Source organism: Chrysemys picta, chromosome 5 (genome assembly GCF_011386835.1).
Source record: "Chrysemys picta bellii isolate R12L10 chromosome 5, ASM1138683v2, whole genome shotgun sequence".
Taxonomy (NCBI): domain Eukaryota; kingdom Metazoa; phylum Chordata; order Testudines; family Emydidae; genus Chrysemys; species Chrysemys picta.
Window position 1 is genome coordinate 55,279,759 of NC_088795.1, and position 19,083 is coordinate 55,298,841.

At 39.8% G+C, this 19,083-nt stretch overlaps 2 protein-coding genes across 6 annotated transcripts in view; one reads left to right on the forward strand and one right to left on the reverse strand.

Annotated features, from left to right (window-relative positions):
- Nucleotides 1-9,579, forward strand: part of SMARCA5 (SWI/SNF related, matrix associated, actin dependent regulator of chromatin, subfamily a, member 5) — a 46,980-nt gene extending 37,401 nt beyond the window's left edge. For both annotated transcript variants that reach the window (XM_005284304.5, XM_065597762.1), the window contains exons 19-24: nucleotides 112-234; nucleotides 2,930-3,062; nucleotides 5,532-5,650; nucleotides 6,754-6,966; nucleotides 7,867-7,977; nucleotides 9,282-9,579. In XM_005284304.5, coding sequence (XP_005284361.1) covers nucleotides 112-234; nucleotides 2,930-3,062; nucleotides 5,532-5,650; nucleotides 6,754-6,966; nucleotides 7,867-7,977; nucleotides 9,282-9,347 — 765 coding nt within the window. In that variant the 3' untranslated portion in view covers nucleotides 9,348-9,579. The remainder of the gene's footprint in view (nucleotides 1-111; nucleotides 235-2,929; nucleotides 3,063-5,531; nucleotides 5,651-6,753; nucleotides 6,967-7,866; nucleotides 7,978-9,281) is intronic.
- Nucleotides 9,580-11,633: 2,054 nt separating this feature from the next.
- Nucleotides 11,634-19,083, reverse strand: part of FREM3 (FRAS1 related extracellular matrix 3) — a 125,144-nt gene continuing 117,694 nt past the window's right edge. Inside the window, exons 18-25 of one of the 4 annotated variants that reach the window (XM_005284465.4) lie at nucleotides 18,673-18,777; nucleotides 18,289-18,416; nucleotides 17,340-17,474; nucleotides 15,535-15,661; nucleotides 13,978-14,165; nucleotides 13,746-13,892; nucleotides 12,641-12,908; nucleotides 11,634-11,973 (exon numbers count right to left, since the gene is read on the reverse strand). In XM_005284465.4, the coding sequence (XP_005284522.4) occupies nucleotides 11,822-11,973; nucleotides 12,641-12,908; nucleotides 13,746-13,892; nucleotides 13,978-14,165; nucleotides 15,535-15,661; nucleotides 17,340-17,474; nucleotides 18,289-18,416; nucleotides 18,673-18,777 (1,250 nt within the window). In that variant the 3' untranslated portion in view covers nucleotides 11,634-11,821. Of the gene's footprint in view, nucleotides 12,909-13,745; nucleotides 13,893-13,977; nucleotides 14,166-15,534; nucleotides 15,662-17,339; nucleotides 17,475-18,288; nucleotides 18,417-18,672; nucleotides 18,778-19,083 lie in introns of all 4 variants that reach the window. The other 3 variants (XM_042850284.2, XM_065597761.1, XM_024103426.3) reach the window with 3 other exon arrangements.

The following is a 19,083-nucleotide window of genomic DNA, read 5'->3' on the forward strand; positions in this document are numbered from 1 at the left end:
TTCAGATGGAGTACTGTTGTTTTGCATGCTGAAAAAATCAGCTCTTATCTGGAGAGTTCTGGTTAACTCTGTGAAACTGAAATGTAAAAGCTGATGAAATTTCTCTCTCAGGTACCTCGTAATCCAGACTTGCCAAATGCAGCCCAAGCACAAAAGGAAGAACAGCTTAAAATTGATGAAGCTGATCCCCTTAATGATGAAGAGTTAGAAGAAAAGGAGAAACTACTAACGCAGGTATGGTCATTCTCTTAAAATAACCTCCAGCTGTACCTTCATTTGCTTTATCTTACAGATTGATATAGGAAAAGCCTGTTGACTCTGTGGAATAGACCACTGGTTCTCAAACTGCAATTGTGAATCTGGTTCTAGCATCTTTCTCTTCAACAGATATTCTGATACAAACCAGAATGAGACTTGGAGAAATTAGCTCCAAGATGTCACAGGCCTTGTTGAGCTCCCCCTGCTGGACACTCACCATGCTACTGTATTTGGATCCAAACACTGGATCCTGTGGGCATCTAAGCCTACTGAGTCTGAACAGCATCAGGGCTCTGCCTCTTGCCATTGGCTCTCCCTCATATCCCTTCTCAGACCCTGCAGTCCAGCTGCCCTAGGCCACAAGAACAATGCTGACCTCTACCCCCCGTTTCCCCAGTAGCTTAAGCACATTCTTTCCCAGACTACCTCCAAGAACTTGGAGGTTTGAAAAGCCTTCTTAAACGTGCCCTCCCTCCCCCCCACTCCCTTGCATAGAGGAAGCATAGAGACTTACAAACTCATGCAATAACCTTCCCTCCATTGTCCTCACCCCTCTAAGAGTTTGTTTTAGGCCAGTTCATTGAGTACCCAGATCCGTCTCTCCTGCTAAGTCTTCAAGCTCTCTCTCACCTGTTCAGATCCAATAGTAAAATGGTTTGTCTAGCTCAGAGAACATGTACCTTTTATCAGCAACTGTGAGCACCTCTTCCTTTGTTCTGTTCTGTTGGGGAATTTCTATTGCCCCAACTCCCTCCCTGCAGACAACCTGGACTAACATTCCATGTTAACAATTTATTTGTTGTCCTGTAGCTGCTTTGTGACAACATGACATGGTTTGTGTCAGCAAACAGCTGATTTTAATACACACTGAGGGTGTGTTATACACTGAATTAATTAAATCAATCAGAATTTATCAGTTTTACATAGACAGATTCCCCAAGCTATCATGAGGCAACAGGCGAAGAGGGGGAATTTGGTACTAATAACATAAAGTCCTACTTGTGAGAAGGAAATAAACTAGATGCAGAATGGAGGATAAATAACTAAGTAGATATATCCATTAAAGCAAGTTTAATTCAGCTTCTAAATAATGTTCTGATATTACTTTTTCAAGTAACAAATCAAGTGAGCTGTCTCTAAAATGATGTGGCTGGCTGAATATTATTATTTAAAAAAAAAAAAGGTAAATAAAAGTTAAGAGGTGGGAAAAAAATGCTTTAAACTCAAAACACCCAATTTGGTACTCACCAGGTTATAATCTGGTAGCTGTTGGGGAATATCAAAGTGTTTTTTTTTTTTCTTTTCTTTTCTTTATAAACCAGTCTAGTTCCTAGTGGATAAGTGTCCTCATCAAGGACGTTTACTACTGACATTTATTTAAGCATTCTTTGCTGTATAGGGGTGGGCAGAAGCCCACCAGTTCAAACCTAGAGCTAATCTTTCTGTTAGGGCAAAAGCATTTGCTCATGGGAGAGATAAATAAATAAATAAATTAATGGAGATATCCCATCTCCTAGAACTGGAAGGGACCTTGAAAGGTCATCGAGTCCAGCCCCCTGCCTTCACTAGCAGGACCAAGTACTCCATCTGTCACCCCATTGATCGCCAGGGTTGATTCGGCTGATCTGGCTGGCTAGGCGGGTGTCCCCTTCCTCCCTCACCGCTCCATGTGCGTCCCTCCCGAAGCTGCGCGCTCGGTCGAAGAGGATGACCTCCCAGATAGAGGAGATGTAGAGACTATTCTTGCAAAATGGACTGGGTCATGCTAGATGATTTTTAACATGTATTTTGTGGTTCTGCTATCTATGACCGATGGAGCTGTTAAGAGTATCAGCTTCTGAGGAGGGAGCTTATTCCCTTCAAAGAATTTCCATGGATGCCTTTATAAGGGGAAAACCTTTGAAGGGGGTGTTTGATTAATTAGGACCTTGAAATGGGAAAAAAAAATGAACTTGGGACTGGAGAGAGAGGCAATTAGGGATAATGTTTATAATTCTGGGATCCTCCTATGCAACAGTATGGGTGGGTGGGGGGGAGTGGGAGTAACCTCTCTCCCCACCTCTGCTCAGGTGGAGAAAATGTTTTCACATTAGCATGAAGCAAACTGTACCAGTAAAGAACAGATTTTAATTCTGCTGTGTTTTGTTGTTGTGCTAAGACAGTGATTCGCAGCCAGTACATTTACTCCTGGGGTACGCAGAGGTCTTCCAGGGGTACATCAACTCCTCTAGATACTTGCCTAGATTTAGAACAGGCTAACAAAGTCAGTACAAACTAAAATTTCATACAGACAATTACTTGTTGTTCTGCTCTATATACTGTAGATTGAAATGTAAATAGAATAATTATATTCCAATTGATTTATAATTATATGGTAAATAAAAGAAAGTAAGCTGTTTTTCAATAGTAGCGTGCTGTGACACTTGTGTATTTTTGTGTCTGATTTTGTAAGCAAATAGTTTTTAAGTGAAGTGAAATGTGGGGTACACAAGACAAACCAGACTTCTGAAAGGGGTACAGTTGAGAGCCATTGTGCTAAGGCATCTAGAGCCTTGTATGTGTGTCTTTAGTATTTATATTGAAATTAATATCTTGGTGGGGTTTTTTTAAATGAAGAAAACCCAACACAGTTAACTAAAAGATGTCTATATTGCTGCTTATTGCTTTCAAGGGATTTACCAACTGGAATAAAAGAGATTTTAACCAGTTCATCAAAGCTAATGAAAAATGGGGCCGTGATGATATTGAAAATATAGCTCGTGAAGTTGAAGGAAAAACCCCAGAGGAAGTCATTGAGTATTCAGGTAATTTTCTCCTTGAATGATGTGAACATATAACTAACTTGTAGTGGATGGTACCTGATGTATTTTGGCACTTTTCCAGTTTGAAATGCCTGTAAACGTACTAATTTTTTTTTGCTTTTGAGAAGTTTAGATAATGGCTCTTTAAGACATGGTGAAATAATTGATATGATGTTGGAAAAGGACATGGGTGGTTTAGTCATGTATAGCCACTCAGTAGTTTAAAGCTGCACTGAGATTGAAATTAAGGAGAGTTGGGTACCTAGGTGCTTTTGAAAATCCTAGTAGGCACTTGTCTGCATCTTTTGCTTAAATACTTGTATAAGTCTGGCCCCTGGTCTCGAACAGTTTTAGACATCAGCCCTCCATCCTTCTTGCCCCAATCCTAGTCTGCCTCGTATTAGTAGCAATGGGGTGTTGAGTTGCAACTCCTGGGCAGAGGCAGCTGTGTCCTGTGGGTGGGGAGAGAGTCCTGGTCTGATGTATCTGAGGGAGTGTGTAGCAATAGGACTTTTCTGTAGAGATTGCCCATAAATTTTTATAGCCATAACTGGCCAGCAGTGCTGAGTAGGATAGCATCTGCTGACTCCCTGTCCCCTCTGCCTAGTCCAGTTACTTGCGGAGAGTAGGTAAACTGGCTCCCTGGTTCCAAGTCCCACCCCCCACTTTCCTGTTACAGACACGATTTTTCTCTTTTCCTTTGTTATTGTGAATATTCATATGAATGATCTGGGGGGAAGTGAAGAGGAGAAATGCTTTTCTCTCTCTTAATTTGGAATGGGGGAGTCTACCTGTTCAGATCTGTCCAGTCAGGACAGCTCCTCATTCTGCTCTGATGAACCACAGGAGGCTTGTTGGAAGATGATGCAGTCCTAGAGTGGAGTGGATAGGCCTGCCCCTGTGGCACCTTCAGCTGCAATTCTCTTCTCTTCTCCCTCTGACCAACCCCCTCTTTAGTAATACTGGCTTTGGACATGGTGGGAAGTACACTTGCGGATGAAGAGAGACCTCAGGCACAGAGCTGTCCACCCCACTTTGAGGAGATTGTCATCTTCTGGCAGACATCAGGTTTGCCAGAGAGGAGTCCCAGTTTGACAAATCTGACAAGATGTGCCAGAATGGAACTCCTGCTGTATTTGGGTTATGACTTAAAGAAACTGGAGGGACAGGCGTGTCTTGTGTGCACAGAAAGCCCTCCATGTTCTATCACTTCCCCAGTGTTGCCTATGTATATAAGGCTTTTGCATGGTATGCAAGTGGGAGGAAGGCATGGAAGTGGTGATGTTCCTGTTCATGACCGGGTAGGGAGACCAGTCTAATACAGCCTAGATTACCCTTTAGTTTGTCCCACCTGTCATGTTTTCCTGGCTTTGGGGAAGAAATGGGCCAGACAGTGGAGCTCCACAGCAACACATTGCCTGTGGATCATCTAGCTAACTCTGCTTGCGTGAACCAGGGGTTCACTCTGACCTGCTTCTCACTTCCCATCTAATAAGGTTTTTAAACATTGATAGACATGTTTGAAAGCTTTAGTTGGTAGGAGAGTAGAGGCATGATAGATGTGGGGATCTGGGAGGAGAGCATACCAAGCAGTGGGGCTGTGGTTGGGAGTAAGGGTGGTGACCCAAACTGTATAGAGAGCTCTCAAAGGAGGGGCCCTGGAGGGTGGGAGTGAGGAGAGGCAGGGATCAGAAGAAGGGACTATTTGTGTAATCTTGACCAAGTAACGTTACAGCCCCATTCTTATAGTAAAATGGAACTATTTGCCTGTATTTGTAAAGCACTTTAAAGTTTCTGTGAGAAGTAATGAACCAGGTGTTTAAATATTTTATTTTGGAATGCAGAGGCGGTCAAAAAAGCAAACAGGATGTTAGGGATCATTAAAAAGGGGATAGAGAATAAGACTGAGAATATATTATTGCCCTTATATAAATCGATGGTACGCCCACATCTTGAATACTGTGTACAGATGTGGTCTCCTCATCTAAAAAAAGATATACTGGCACTAGAAAAGGGCAACTAAAATGATTAGGGGTTTGGAACAGGTCCCATATGAGGAGAGATTAAAGAGGCTAGGACTCTTCAGCTTGGAAAAGAGGAGACTAAGTGGGGATATGATAGAGGTATATAAAATCATGAGTGATGTGGAGAAAGTGGATAAGGAAAAGTTATTTACTTATTCCCATAATACAAGAACTAGGGGTCACCAAATGAAATTAATAGGCAGCAGGTTTAAAACAAATACAAGGAAGTTCTTCTTCACGCAGCGCACAGTCAACTTGTGGAACTCCTGACCTGAGGAGGTTGTGAAGGCTAGGACTATAACAGCATTTAAAAGAGAACTGGATAAATTGGTTAAGTCCATAAATGGCTATTAGCCAGGATGGGTAAGGAATGGTGTCCCTAGCCTCTGTTTGTCAAAAAATGTGTGAGAAGAGACTAACAAGTGGTGGGTGTTTTTTACACTTTTAGCTGTGTTCTGGGAAAGATGCAATGAACTCCAGGACATAGAGAAGATAATGGCTCAGATTGAAAGAGGAGAAGCTAGAATTCAGAGGCGGATTAGTATAAAAAAAGCACTTGACACAAAGGTATTTGCTATAATTTTTTTTTCCTTTTATTGTCCCATATCTTTTTGGGCTAAACATGATATAATTCTAGCTACCAGTCTTTATAGGGGTGAGATCTGAACTAGTCATATGTTTGGAGCCCATATAAAAGGGTAGGGAGTTAAAGCAACACTATTCTCACTGCCAACAACTGACTCCCTGGTCTTTCCCACCCCTTCATAAAAAGTCACCCTTTGCTGTCCATATATTTGCATATAACTTGCTACTTTACCAATAAATTGCTAATCTCTTCCTCCTTTGACTGATATCCATAATCTTTCAAACTGAGTGTTTTTATGGCTTCGTCTATTGCTAGTTAATTTACCTCTTTGTGGTTTCACAATGTGAATTGTTCATCCTGTGATAATCTCTGAATATCTAGCACAGATTTGAGAGATGTGAAAAAAAAAAAATTGAAAAAATCCAGCTCTTCCACAGTATTTAGCCAAACTCACTTTATATAGAGGGGGAATTCTGACCCCACTGTCAGAATGGCATTGAGTCACGGTACTTTACTTTCATCTGTGTGGTAAAATGGGGTAAAATGATCATTAAGTAAAATACCCAGCTCTTAAGTAACATTTACTTTGTGCAGAGGTCCTGTCTGGACAGTGAATGAATTTGACATTAACCTGCACTGATATTCAGAACTTTTAATTGTAACAGTGTTTAATAAGAATTACCCGCCTTTCAGCAACTGGGTTAATATAAAACTACTGTTGAACTGCTAGTGGGATCTGACTATCAATTTGGCAAATATGACAGTGGTGTCAGGACTCAACCTTACAGCTAGTCAGAAAAGATTACTATTCATTCACCAAACCTTGTCTGGATCAGCTACCAGTGCTGCTATTCAAACTGGTAAATTCATCATCTGAATTTGTCCCTTGCACAAGTTGGATTCATTATTTTTACAATTATAATTGACTAACATTTGTGTGTCATGGACTATTTAAATGATGTATTTATTTTTAGTATTGGCTGCATGTCTGTTGCATGTGGTCCAGAGCTTAATATGAAACATTGGTCTCTAATCTAAGTTGTTTCTTAATTTTGTGTACTCAAATATTGTCTCTTTCCCTTAGATTGGCAGGTATAAAGCACCTTTCCACCAGTTGAGAATATCGTATGGTACTAACAAAGGGAAGAATTATACAGAGGAGGAGGATCGCTTTCTAATCTGTATGCTTCACAAGTTAGGATTTGATAAAGAAAATGTTTATGATGAATTAAGACAGTGTATTCGAAACTCTCCCCAGTTCAGATTTGACTGGTTCCTCAAGTCCAGAACTGCAATGGTATGTGTTGGTTTGGATCTGTTTGTTTATTGTTTTTATTCACAAGACATTCTCATCCACATAATTTTTATATTTGTCAGTTCTAGTTTAAAAACTGTGTACAAACGATACAAGGGAGAGAACATTTTCATGGCAGGGTTTTTAATGGCCTTTGAAATACGTAGGTTCCTATAGAGAAGAAATAGTGGGCAGAGGGCAAGTGAGGTAGTCTGAGGTGCATGATGAATTCAAATGGCCACAAAGCTCATCAGCATGTGATGAGGTATGTCTGTGTGCGTGTAGATATATATAAAATGTTTTCACAATTGAAAATCGATGAATGAAGTTTAGGCTTTTGGTTGTTGTATGCAGCATCTGTAACTTAATCCTGATTCCTTTTTAATCTTACTAATAGTTTTGATTGTAGAACTGTGTAAAACAAACTCGTTACTGCACATGTTTTGAGACTTTAATATAGACTTGTTTGGTATAGAATGTCTCTTTAGAATATAGGATCTTTAATGTCAAAGCTGAAAATTAAAGCATAAACACTTAATATTGAAAGGGTTTGATTTGGTTTGGTTTTAAACCAGCAAATAGAGGTAATTTTGGAATAAATAAATGGGAGTTTTTGACTTAACAAGGTTTGAATGAAATCTACTGTGGTGTATTTTTGTTTTGAGACTGGATTAAATGTTAAATTACTACTCTAGACTTTGCACTGTTAAATACAGAAGTCTGTTAAAACTCTGGCATAAGTAACAACTAAAATAGCACTAAGGTCTTGAATTTGCGTGTTTATAAAATTTTACAGTCTTCCCCCCCCCCCCCCCCGTGTATAATTAATGTGAAAAACCATTTGCTTGAAGATGGGTACTATATAGGTGAAGTAATCAAATGGCTATCTTGTGTGTAATGTAGGAGCTACAGAGGAGATGCAATACCTTAATTACTTTGATTGAAAGAGAAAACATGGAATTGGAAGAAAAGGAGAAGGCAGAGAAGAAGAAACGTGGACCAAAGCCTTCTTCAGTGAGTTTTCATGCATCTTAAATCTGTGTTCAAATGCTTTGGTGAAGAAAATTACCTAGTTATAGGCTGCATCTCTGGGTGTCTGGGAAGTATTGGGTACTTACCAAGTGTCTGGAAAATAGTGACACTTCTCAAAAGTGGTGCCTAAAGGGTCATTCTAAGGATCCATCTACTTATCAAATTTTACAAACCAGTGTGCCTGAAAGCTAGGCTCCTAAAGCCCTACTTTTGCCCCTAAATAAGTGAATTGATTTTTTTCAGAGGGCATAGCTTTTTATTTTGAGCACTTGGGTTTGAAAATCTTAGCTTAGTTTTCTAACTACAGACCTGGAAACACAACCTGGGATCTGAAAAACAGAGCTCTTTTAATTTCTTGCATCAGAGACAATAGATCCTGCAATCAAAACTTGATTGACAGTTTTACGGATTCATAAAACAGAATAAAATCCAGGCTCATTTTCCTGTGTTTATATGTGGTTTGCAGTGTTTTGCTGTATTTTAGACTTGAAATGAATTAGACTCACAGGAAGCAGATGCTAAGAAAAAAATTGCCATTTTAACTTGATAACCATTCTTTGCCCATTTCTTATTGAGAGCATTTCTGTGCTAAGAAATGCAAGTGAAAATGTTCTTTGCTTTTTTGCATTGTTTCCAAATTGGTTTAGCCACCTCACTGTAGCTTGTACAAAAATATGGTGAAGATTTGATTGGCAGATATCTGCCAAGAGTAGAACACCACCACCACCATATATTACATTAGATTTGAATTTAAAATGTGAGTCCTATCTAGGGTATAGTTCAACAAGATAATTCTGACCTGCCATAACAAACTGATTCCACATTAAAGAGATGTAGGCCTCTTATCCCTGATAACATTCACTTATTTAAAATAAGTGGTTGAAGGCAACAGCTGATTGAATAGGGAAATAGCCATGGGATATGCTTTACACACACTTAATGGGTATTCACTTCTGGGAAAAAATAAGTGTGCATGTTCTGTAAAGTCCCTAGCTCTTTCTGCTAAGTAGAGGAAAGCCTCAGAGCTCTCAGCTCTACTGGAGATTGACCAGGGTTATCTGAACAGTTTAATGTCCTTGCAAAATAAGGGTTGTCTAACTCTTTGAAATAGAACATGAGTTTAAAACAAATGGCTGTGCTCCATGGGTACTGGCCAAGCAAACAGTTAACTTGAACCCATTTTTAACATTGTGTAATGTTTAATCTCCAAATAGGTGGGTAGTTTTGTTATGGTGAGCAAATTTTAGGGAGAATAAAGTAATGACCCATATGTCTATATCTTACAGGCACAAAAGCGTAAAATGGATGGTACTCCTGATGGTCGAGGCAGGAAAAAGAAGTTAAAGCTGTGAATGCTGCATTTTTGTAATCACTAAATTTTAAAAAGTAGTTCTTTAATTTACGGGTCTTCATAAGATGTACTGTACAATGCTCAACTATTATGTCATTAAAGGACATCGGGTTCATCTGTTTACTGAACTAGAAACATAGTACTTAATGTAGTTTCACTTTTTTAAATGCAACAGCTGTGCTGAATTTTTTTTACCATTAAAGTAATAAAATAGGCTTCATTTATTAATAAAAGGCTTCAGTTGACTTTTTCTTTTAAAGATCTCAAGCTGAAAGCTTGTGAATGTTTGAGAACTCCTGGTTTATTTAGAGTCATGTAACTTCAAATTTGGTTCACTTTAAACAAATCTTAATTGCAAGAGGGTTTTGTGGATATTTCTCCCTCTTTTTTGACTGACATGTATGGTAATTGGAGCAACTGCTTACATGTCGATTTAGCTCTCTTGAACGGAGTAAGTGGAGTGTCCAGCAACTTTTGTAGACCTCCAGGTTTTTTCCTGACCTGCTACTTATTTATAGATCACTACCAACAGATGCTGTTTGTTCACTAATTCCTCTAGCTTTTAGAGTAGGTCTCAAAAAGTGGTGATATAAGTGTAACTACAGTGTTCTGCTTTGCCCCAACACATTGCCTGATTAGTGACAAAGCTGGATATCCATAATAAATTCCAATATATGGATTAGCCCAAAATTTAAAAGCTCATCTCTCAAGCTAGAGAGAGAAATTCAACAAGGTAACCTTACTTCCACTAGCTCTGTACTCCACTGAAATTAATAGTATGACAACAGCCTTAGCTAGGAGTATTTGTATAGGCAGCTTTCAGTAAGTCAAGACACAATCCCTTGTTTTTTCCATGTAGTTTTAACTTGACTTGGTTTATTGCCTGATATGACTGCTCTGAAAGAAAAGCTACTAGAGTGGCTCTACTGAAGGCAGCTGAACTTTGTTAGGCTAAGCAACTGAGTTCAGTATTGTGGCCCAGCTCGTGGCTTTCTCACACTTCTGTTATGTTGACTGAGTAACTTTGCAGGATGGGCACAATCATGTGCCATGGAAATCAATATGCTGTTTCTGAATGTGAGACTTTAAGTACACTTTCTGGAGGACTGGCAAACTAACTGTACAAAACCAGAAAAATCTCACTGTGTGAGAATGAGCATCGTTTTTTAAGATTTAGGCTTTCTTTTAGTTTAAGCCATTTCTTAAGTTACTTAAATACCACACATCTTGGTGGTATTTAAGTATTTGGAACAGAACAAAATAGTGAGAAAAGACATCTCTACAAAATCACCTTAGTTTAACTGTTGCCTTATTTAATATTGTACCACAACACTTTATTGGTACATTAAATTTAGTGTTCCTTCCATTTATCTCCAAATATGAGAAAATATGGAACAATCATTCTTTTAGTACAAAGGTGTTCAGTATAATGCTCCTTTTACTAGAGTTCTTTTTATGCTTTTGGAAAGTAGAGGCAGAGGTAAGAGGAGCCCCAGAAATGTTGTACTATAATTAGCATCTACAAATATTGTTTCTCTTTGAATACTGTAGTGGTAACATAGCTTTTAAGTACATTTTATAACCTAAAGTTAAATTGGCAGCTAGCTGTCTTCTGGGCCAGGCTGTAGAGAATATTATACTATAGCCAATTAGTTTCTACAGGCCCCTAATAGATACAAGTCTTCATTGCAGGTGTTAAATTTTGTTTAAAGAGCACCACTGTGTTTATATAGAACAAAAGGCTTTGCTGAAAGCAGAACCAACATTATGAATTAATGTTTTCAGGCAAGCAGTTTGTAGGTCACCAAGGTATACTGTAAACATTTACATTTATGGAGAGCAGAGCACATAACTTACCTTTCAGATTTCTTAGCTGCCACCGCACAGATTGCTGAAAAAAATTGCAGCAACTGCAAACTTTTTATGCTATGGATTTTTGTGATTATTATAGAATATAATTGAGCTGGTATTGGGTAACATATTGCTGCTTGTTCAGTTGTTTTCTATGTGAATAAATAACTCATCATAGGGTCCCCTCTTTCAGCCAAAGGTAGGAAACTAACTTTTTTTGGGGGGGAAGGGGGAGGACACAGGCATTTCCCAAAGCACCATTAGGCTAGTGTAGGATTTAATCAATTTACTGGATACATTTAATTTTTACTCAGCTTAATTACACAGATGCGACTTTCAGCATCTAGTAAACAAGTCAAGAGGTGGAATTCCTCCTTGACCTATGACTGTGCATATAGGAGCTTATAATTTACTGTAATCACTCAAATTTAAAAAGTGAATTCAAAGCAGTCTTTAGTAGTAATTGCCTAGATCAATGACACATTCCCATGTACAACAAAGGACATTCTAAAATAGTTATGGAGCAGCATCATGTTTGTAGTAAGTATTCTTCATTACCCTGAGAGTAATATTTACAGCCTTTGCTTATGTTAGTAATTTAAAGGAACAGTAAAGTACTGTATACTATTTTTCAAGTGGGTCAGGGTATGGTCCTATAACTTGTTGGCTACACAAATGTAGAACAAAAATTCTTCTTTGATAACAACAGCAGATGAGTCCAATAATTCTGATCTTCCCCCAGGTCTCACTAGCAGATTTGTTTGGCACTGACATCCCTATTAGGATGTGAGAGGAGAATTTATTGATTTTCTTCCACAGCGATGTATGAAATTTTCACTATACATACTACTGTTTTTCTTTTCACAAAAATAAATCTATACAATAGCAACTAAACCTCAATTTCCCTTTAAAGAACATCAGGTTTACATAGTGGCTATAAAAGGTACATACACTGGTTCTTAAAAGCAAATGCTGGTTTAAAAAACACTAAGGTGTCCCAGTGTCACCTCTTGTTTCTGAAAAATGGTTTTGAACTCTAAATCAGTCATTCATATTTGAACCTAATACACATCTGCTGGGCCACTTCTGTTTTTTAGTAGTAATATGACCCAACCATAGCAGGCAATTTCATGTCTGTGCAAAGTAGGCAGCCAGACCCACCTGAGTTTTTGCTTTTGCAATTAAATGACATCTTAGAAGGATTGAGAACTCAGTTTTGAGACACCCCCTACACTTCAGAACTGTCATTGCTGCTGCTGGAGTAGGTGACAGAGGAAATCATCTTTCTATGAGAGGGCTGTCCCCTCTGCTTCAGCAGAAATATAATGACTACCACAGTGCCTATCAGAAGCAGCAGCCCACCTGCCCCTCCCAGAACAGGCAAAATGCTGTTTTCAGAGTCTCTACCACTGATTTCCAATACTGGCCTTTGATAGGGCTCACCTGGCAGGAACTGATCATTCTGGGTGATTTTACTGGAATGGTAGAGGGCTATATGCTGAATATTTGTGCCCCTGTTTTTATTTGTTCCAATGTCTTGGGCAATGGTGGGGCCATCATCAGGATTGGCTCTCCGACTGCGCTTCAGGTTCCTGGTGCTGCTGAGTGTCTGGTGATGCTCTAGGCTTCTCTTGCCCATGCCTCGGTTAGCATTCTCTCTTGACCTAACCATGTAAATTGTATGAATGTACCACTCTCGTCCTGCTGCTACCTTTGAACAGAACAAAAAAACCCTCTTTACTATAAATTGAAATCACAAGATGATAAACAGTAACTTGCAATGTCTGTGGCCAGAGGGCTCTGCACAGCTTTCAAGTAAACGTACTTTTTCCAGTTGCTAATACCTTCAAACCAGGTTCTTCAAATTTTACTTCTCTATAAAAGCATCTCTAGGTTAAGCTTAGTAACACCATTGGCTCTAGTTTCTGCTCCCAGTCACAAAGTCATGCAATCTCATTGCTTTCAGCAGTGTGCACCCAGATAGCTCAAACTTAGGGCTTGTCTACAGTATGCCATGGCACGAGTTGTAGAGCACCCCAAAATACTGTGCTGTAACTGCTTTGTGTGGACACTGAACTCAAAGGTACTTAGTTTGCTTTAATGCAGTCGTCTTTTCAACAGGACCATGTTAACGTGAACCAGGTACCTTTTTATGCCAGTAGCATCCACACAGGGTAGTTACAGCGCAACACTTTGATGTGCTTTGGAATTCACCCTCCCCATTGTCTACACTGTGGCACAGCACAGACCATGCTGATGATACAAGAAGAAACAAAATCTAGCTCCCTCTCTTTCCTGTGCTGAATCTACATGACGAGCAGTAGTAAAAAGCAGTACAAATGACTATAAAATGCACCCAGAGAGCTGATCCATTGATTAAGAAGGTAGAAAGCTACAATTTTTTAAAATGGCTAATTCATACAAGCAAAATATTGAAAAGCGCTTATGAGGCGGGAGAGGAAGCACCAATGCAGTCCATGATGATAAGTGGAGATAATATCCTTTTCTCATGAGTAGCTTTTTGTACAACAAATACCTGAGAACTTACCTGGAAGAGAGGAGAGGCTGACAGGCTGAAACCATCCGAACCAGGCTGCTTTACTAAAGGAAAAGCATCTGCATGATCAATAGCTAATTTAGCGTGAAACTTCACATTTCCAAACACTTCTGCCTGCGTCTCAGGTTGAGCTTTATCCTGGGGGAGTGAATAGAACATTGCCAGATTGCTATTTTCAAGCTTTATTTCTAAATTACTCTGTGTGAACTAACCCTTTACATACCAGGATCTTGAATCTGTACAATAAGCTAGGTGAGTCAGCCAGGCATCCGTATTCCGTATTATCTGGACTGTATTTGGGCACATATCCATCAGCCCCAGTGCACAGAAACACCTTCTCAATGTTACAAATGAAAGAGTCTCCTAAATTCTGAACAGGGTCCACCATCACTCGGCCATAAATTTCAGACCCTAATAAAGCAAATTAAACACAAAGTAATTCATTTCATGTTGTACAAACAATGGTACATAATAATAAAACCAATGCAATGAGACCTATGGCTGTGTAGTGCAGAAATGATCATGTTAAGGTCTCAATTGCCTGTATGCATGTAGTTGAATATAGTACCTTTATTACTGATTTAGCACTGGCTACTAATCTGCACTAGTTACTGCATTGTAAACAGTGTTTCCTGGGAAAGCAGACTTTTTCCCCCCCTTCTCACTAGGGGGCAACCGATAGCCACATAAAGAGGTATCCAACATGATAGCTATTATGCTCAAGTAACAAACTACTGATCTATGCAGTGTTCATGGGTGGCAGGTTTGTAGACATTTTGGTGGTGCCCAGAACCTGCCCCTCCCAACTCCCTAAGGCTCTGGGAGGGAGTTTGGGGTGCAGGTCCTGGTCTGGGGATTAGGGTGCAGGCTCCGGGCTGGGGCAGAGGGTGGGTGAGGGGTGCAGGCTCTGGGAGGGAGTTTGGGGGAAAGAGGGGGTGCAGGGGTGAGGGCTGTGGGACTGAGGATGAGGGGTTTGGGGTGTGGGAGGGGGCTCAGGACTAGGGCAGAGGGTTGGGGCGTGGGCTGAGGATGAGGGATTCATGATGCAGGAGGGGGCTGAGGGATTTGGGGTGTTGGAGAGGCTCAGGGCTAGGGCAGATATTAGAGAGACCAGGAGAGTGAGGTAATATCTTGAAATGGATCAACCTCTGTTGGTGAGAGAGACAAGCTTTTGATCTTATACAGAGCTGGTCCAATACAAGATATTACCTCACCCCCTAGTCTCTCTAACAGACTGATCTAGCAGACTATCTTGGTTTCACAAGGAGGTCTTGTGTTGGAGACCAGTTACGTACATAACGACTTGTGCTGTAATGTTGGTATAACTGAACTTTATTATGAATCCCTGAAGCACATCCAGAACTCCAGTCAGTGCACAATGTGAAAGTAGGTAACGTGTGCTCAAATCTTTGGCCTCCTGTTTCTGGTTGCAATTCAGTGTGGTGGTGACTGTTACGGGTGAGGCTCTCAGTTACTTGAAGGAGTGAGCTGTACTTTTCTGGTGGTAGGATCTTCCCAATTAAGAGGCCCCATCTGTTTTTAATTTGCTCACACTAGAGCTACAGTCTAATAACATTCAGGGCAAGAATCATTTGTTTTGTTTAGCCTTTGATAAACATTTAGAAATCCCACACCCACCACACAGATGCCTCTGTAATAGGTGTTATAGAAATGAGTAAAAAACGTTCCATTATTGTTAAAAGTAGTTCTATTTCCGTGTCCACAGCAGATTAGCAATATTTAGTACAATGGGGTGCAGGCTACTAAAAGATGTATTTACCTTCAGCAAATGCCACATCCATTCCTTCCCCAAATCCCATGGAGCCATTGGATATCCAGAGCTCCTTCTTGGACAGCAGTAACATTTGGGTATTAAGAGTGAACTCAGCCGCTACAGGGTCACTGACCTGTGGCAAAAAAAAAAAAAAAAAAAAAAAAAAAAAGCTCTGAAATCTAGCTACAGTTTTACAAATGTCAGTGTTTACTGCAGATTCCGTGATGTTCAGCTAATCGGATCACTCAATACTCTGTACATCTCAAATCCTAACATAAAATTAATACATGCAGGGTTGTTGTACAGGATATAATGGGATAAAATCATCATTTAAGAGCTGTATGAATTCTGGCACTGGTCCCATGAATGATAATGTGTCGTGAAGAAGATCTGTGTAGCTTTAAAACCTCTCTCTTCCAGCCCATGTTCGTCTAGTGTGCACCTTGCCTCCACTCCTTCCTTCTGGGGCTACCGCCCCGCTTCTCCTACGCCTGTTGAACCAGGTGGGGTGGCATCTATTCTAGGAGTCAGAGCATGACCAGTGAAGCTGGATTGATTACACTAACTCATTTCACATATGCCAAACAATCAATGACGACTTTTGGTCATATTCAAACTAACGACCTAATCTTCATGTGCCACAACTCAATCCCCTGAGTTATGTTCCTCCATGCATTAAATTATTAATTCAGGAAAAAAGCCAAACCCTACTGCTATAACCTTAATATTGCATATTTGCATAGGTCTGAAAATAATTCAGAATTATTCACCCAGCAACCCTAACTTCTTCTTTAGCACATAAATCATTGTACAAAGTGTTAACTTCCTCTATGTATCTCTATGAGTAATGACTATGCTACTGTGGAAGGCATATTTTTTAGTTTCTTGACCGTGTCTGCTTAGAGCCATAATGCTGATTTGGTAAATTTTTTTCATTTAATTAATTAGCATATAATAAATAAGAGTCCTATTTACACTGACACAGATTTTTCAAAACTGGGTGCCTAAAATTAAGCATACAAATTCTTACTTAGGCACCAACGTTAGGGGCCTAATTTTTAAAAAGATGAGCACTCTGCAACTCCCATTGAAATCAATAGGTACTGTTGGGTTTGTAGCATTTTTAAAAATCATGCACTAATTTAGGTGCCGACATAAGGATTTACAAGCCTAAATTTAAGATGTTTGAAAATTACGGCCACACTGCAGTTTAGTGGGAAGACAAGTGCTCAGTTTTGCAATCCTCTTGCTTACCCTGCTACCTAGATGCTCCTTCTTTCAACAGAAAGGGAGAATCTGGTACACATAAGACATCCTATAAAACAACAGAGGTAATTCATGGGATGCTATATTCATTCATACCATTTAATTACTTTCATAAGCACAGGAATATTCTGATTTAAACAGGCACATGTCCGTGACAAATCTGAATGAAGTGTCAAATGTACAGGCCTGATTTCCGACTCCATTACAACCAGGGTCACCTCAGTGTATTTCCATAAAATTAAGCTGAGTCTCAGCATTAAAAAAAGCTGGGGTTCTAATGCTACTTGTTATGAAAACAAATGATCTTATTTTCAGTCTGCTCAATTTCTAATATCCATGAACAGCTCTCATAAACATGGTGTAAAAATGATGAAGTAGTTGAGCCATAGGCTATAATAAATTGTGAAGGAAGCAAATGAAAAATATTAGTTTAATTGTCATGGCACAGTGTGAGATACACCTGACAAACACAGCTCTACAGCAATTTGAATGCACTAAGACAAGTAAGGCATTTAAATAGGTAACCTTAAATAAAAATGCTGTACCTGTTGGAATCTGATATCCACTTCAAAGATGACTGGTTCCCATGGGTTACAGATGATAGGAAGGGTATATTCCTGGTTGGGTGCAGCAGTACATGGGATACATTTTACAGTGTAAGTACCAGAATAGTCTCGTACCTAGCACACACACACAAAATATCCACAATATTAGAAAGCAAACCCTTCTCCATAGTCTCTGAACAACCAGAGCTTCAGTTCAAAATACAGGGCACTGCCACTACCTTTATTGTAATCCTTCAGTCTAAACAGCATGTATATTAAAAAGCATAGATCTTCTATCTATTATCTTCCTACTTAACAGTGTCGTATGTACACAAGGACACCCAATTGTAAATACTTTTCTCAGGGAAGCAGGACAGTTCAATCAATAGGAGCCAGAACTGGGAGTCAGGAGACCCGAGTTCTAGTCTGAGCTTTGTAACTGACCTGCATATTGAACGAGCTATTAAATAATTTCTTCTTTTCCATAATTTTCCTGTTTTAGCCAATCCAACCCTAGGCCCCAGACCTGCATTGTAATCCACACAGCCCACCTGCACAGATTACAATGTAGAATCAGGGCCATGATTGTACCTATTTACTTACATGACTCCCATTACTGTAGCATCAGATTTCTCTGGCAATGACTCCCTCTGGACAAGTCACTTAAACTCTGTCTTATCTTAGGCAAATCATTTACTCTTCTTTTCCCCCATCTGTATATTGGGGATAATAATATCTATACACCTCACCAGGGAGTTGTGATCATTCATTATGTAAAAGTAAAGCAGCTGGAAGCTGGCAAGCATTAAAATGGTCATTTTTGTTATACCCTTGATCAAATCTATGTGAACAGACACTGATTGATTTTGTAGAACAGCTTTCATCGGAACAGAAGTAAACCCTACATATTGCAGTCTCCCCAAATTCCCCACTCTGAATGGGAACTCACAGCAAAGTCTGAGCTAAAGCTCCACTGCTGCACAGGCTGGTGGAAGGTTGGCTCACTTCGTAACAGACTCAGTGTGAAGGTGAGGTCAGGATGGTCAGCAGACATCACCATTGATGACAGAGAAGTACCTGTAGAAGCAAAGGGTGAGTTACATCCTGGAAGGGATCAGCATCAATCGGCACACAGTGACAGAGGCAACAAGACAAGACAAAGGAATCTCTGCCATCCCTGAAAAGAATGGTTTCAATTTCTTTTCCCCCCCCAATCTGTTGAAACATGCTCTTTGTTATAAAACACCTCCCTTCCATTGGGAGCAGACAGTGCTCCCGATGTCTGTCATGTCTCCTGGAGATACTGGTCCAGGAGAAGAGACCAGGTACTTACCTGGGTGAGACATTACAAGCTGTCCTCGGAACCGAATCTGAGTCCTGAAATTCACCACCAATCGCCCTTCATCATTGATTTGCATGCTGGTTGGGTAGAGGGAACCTAGACAGAAAAAAGCCATTGTGTCTACAGAGAATGGTTTTCGGTTTCCTTTTTGAAAGAAAGGCTCTTTGCTAGTTTCAGTATTTGGAGAAATGAAATAGGTTGCTAAGTTCTGGCACTCTCTGGATGATCTAAACCCTCCTGCATTATAGAACCTTACTGTGACAGATATTCAGACTAATTGACTTCAATAGAACCAAGGGTCTGCTCCACTGGGACAGACTCTGAGTTACATTGATATAAATCAGGGGTAACTCAACTGAAGTAAATGGAATTACACGGGTGTAAAAAAGTAGCAGTGGGAGT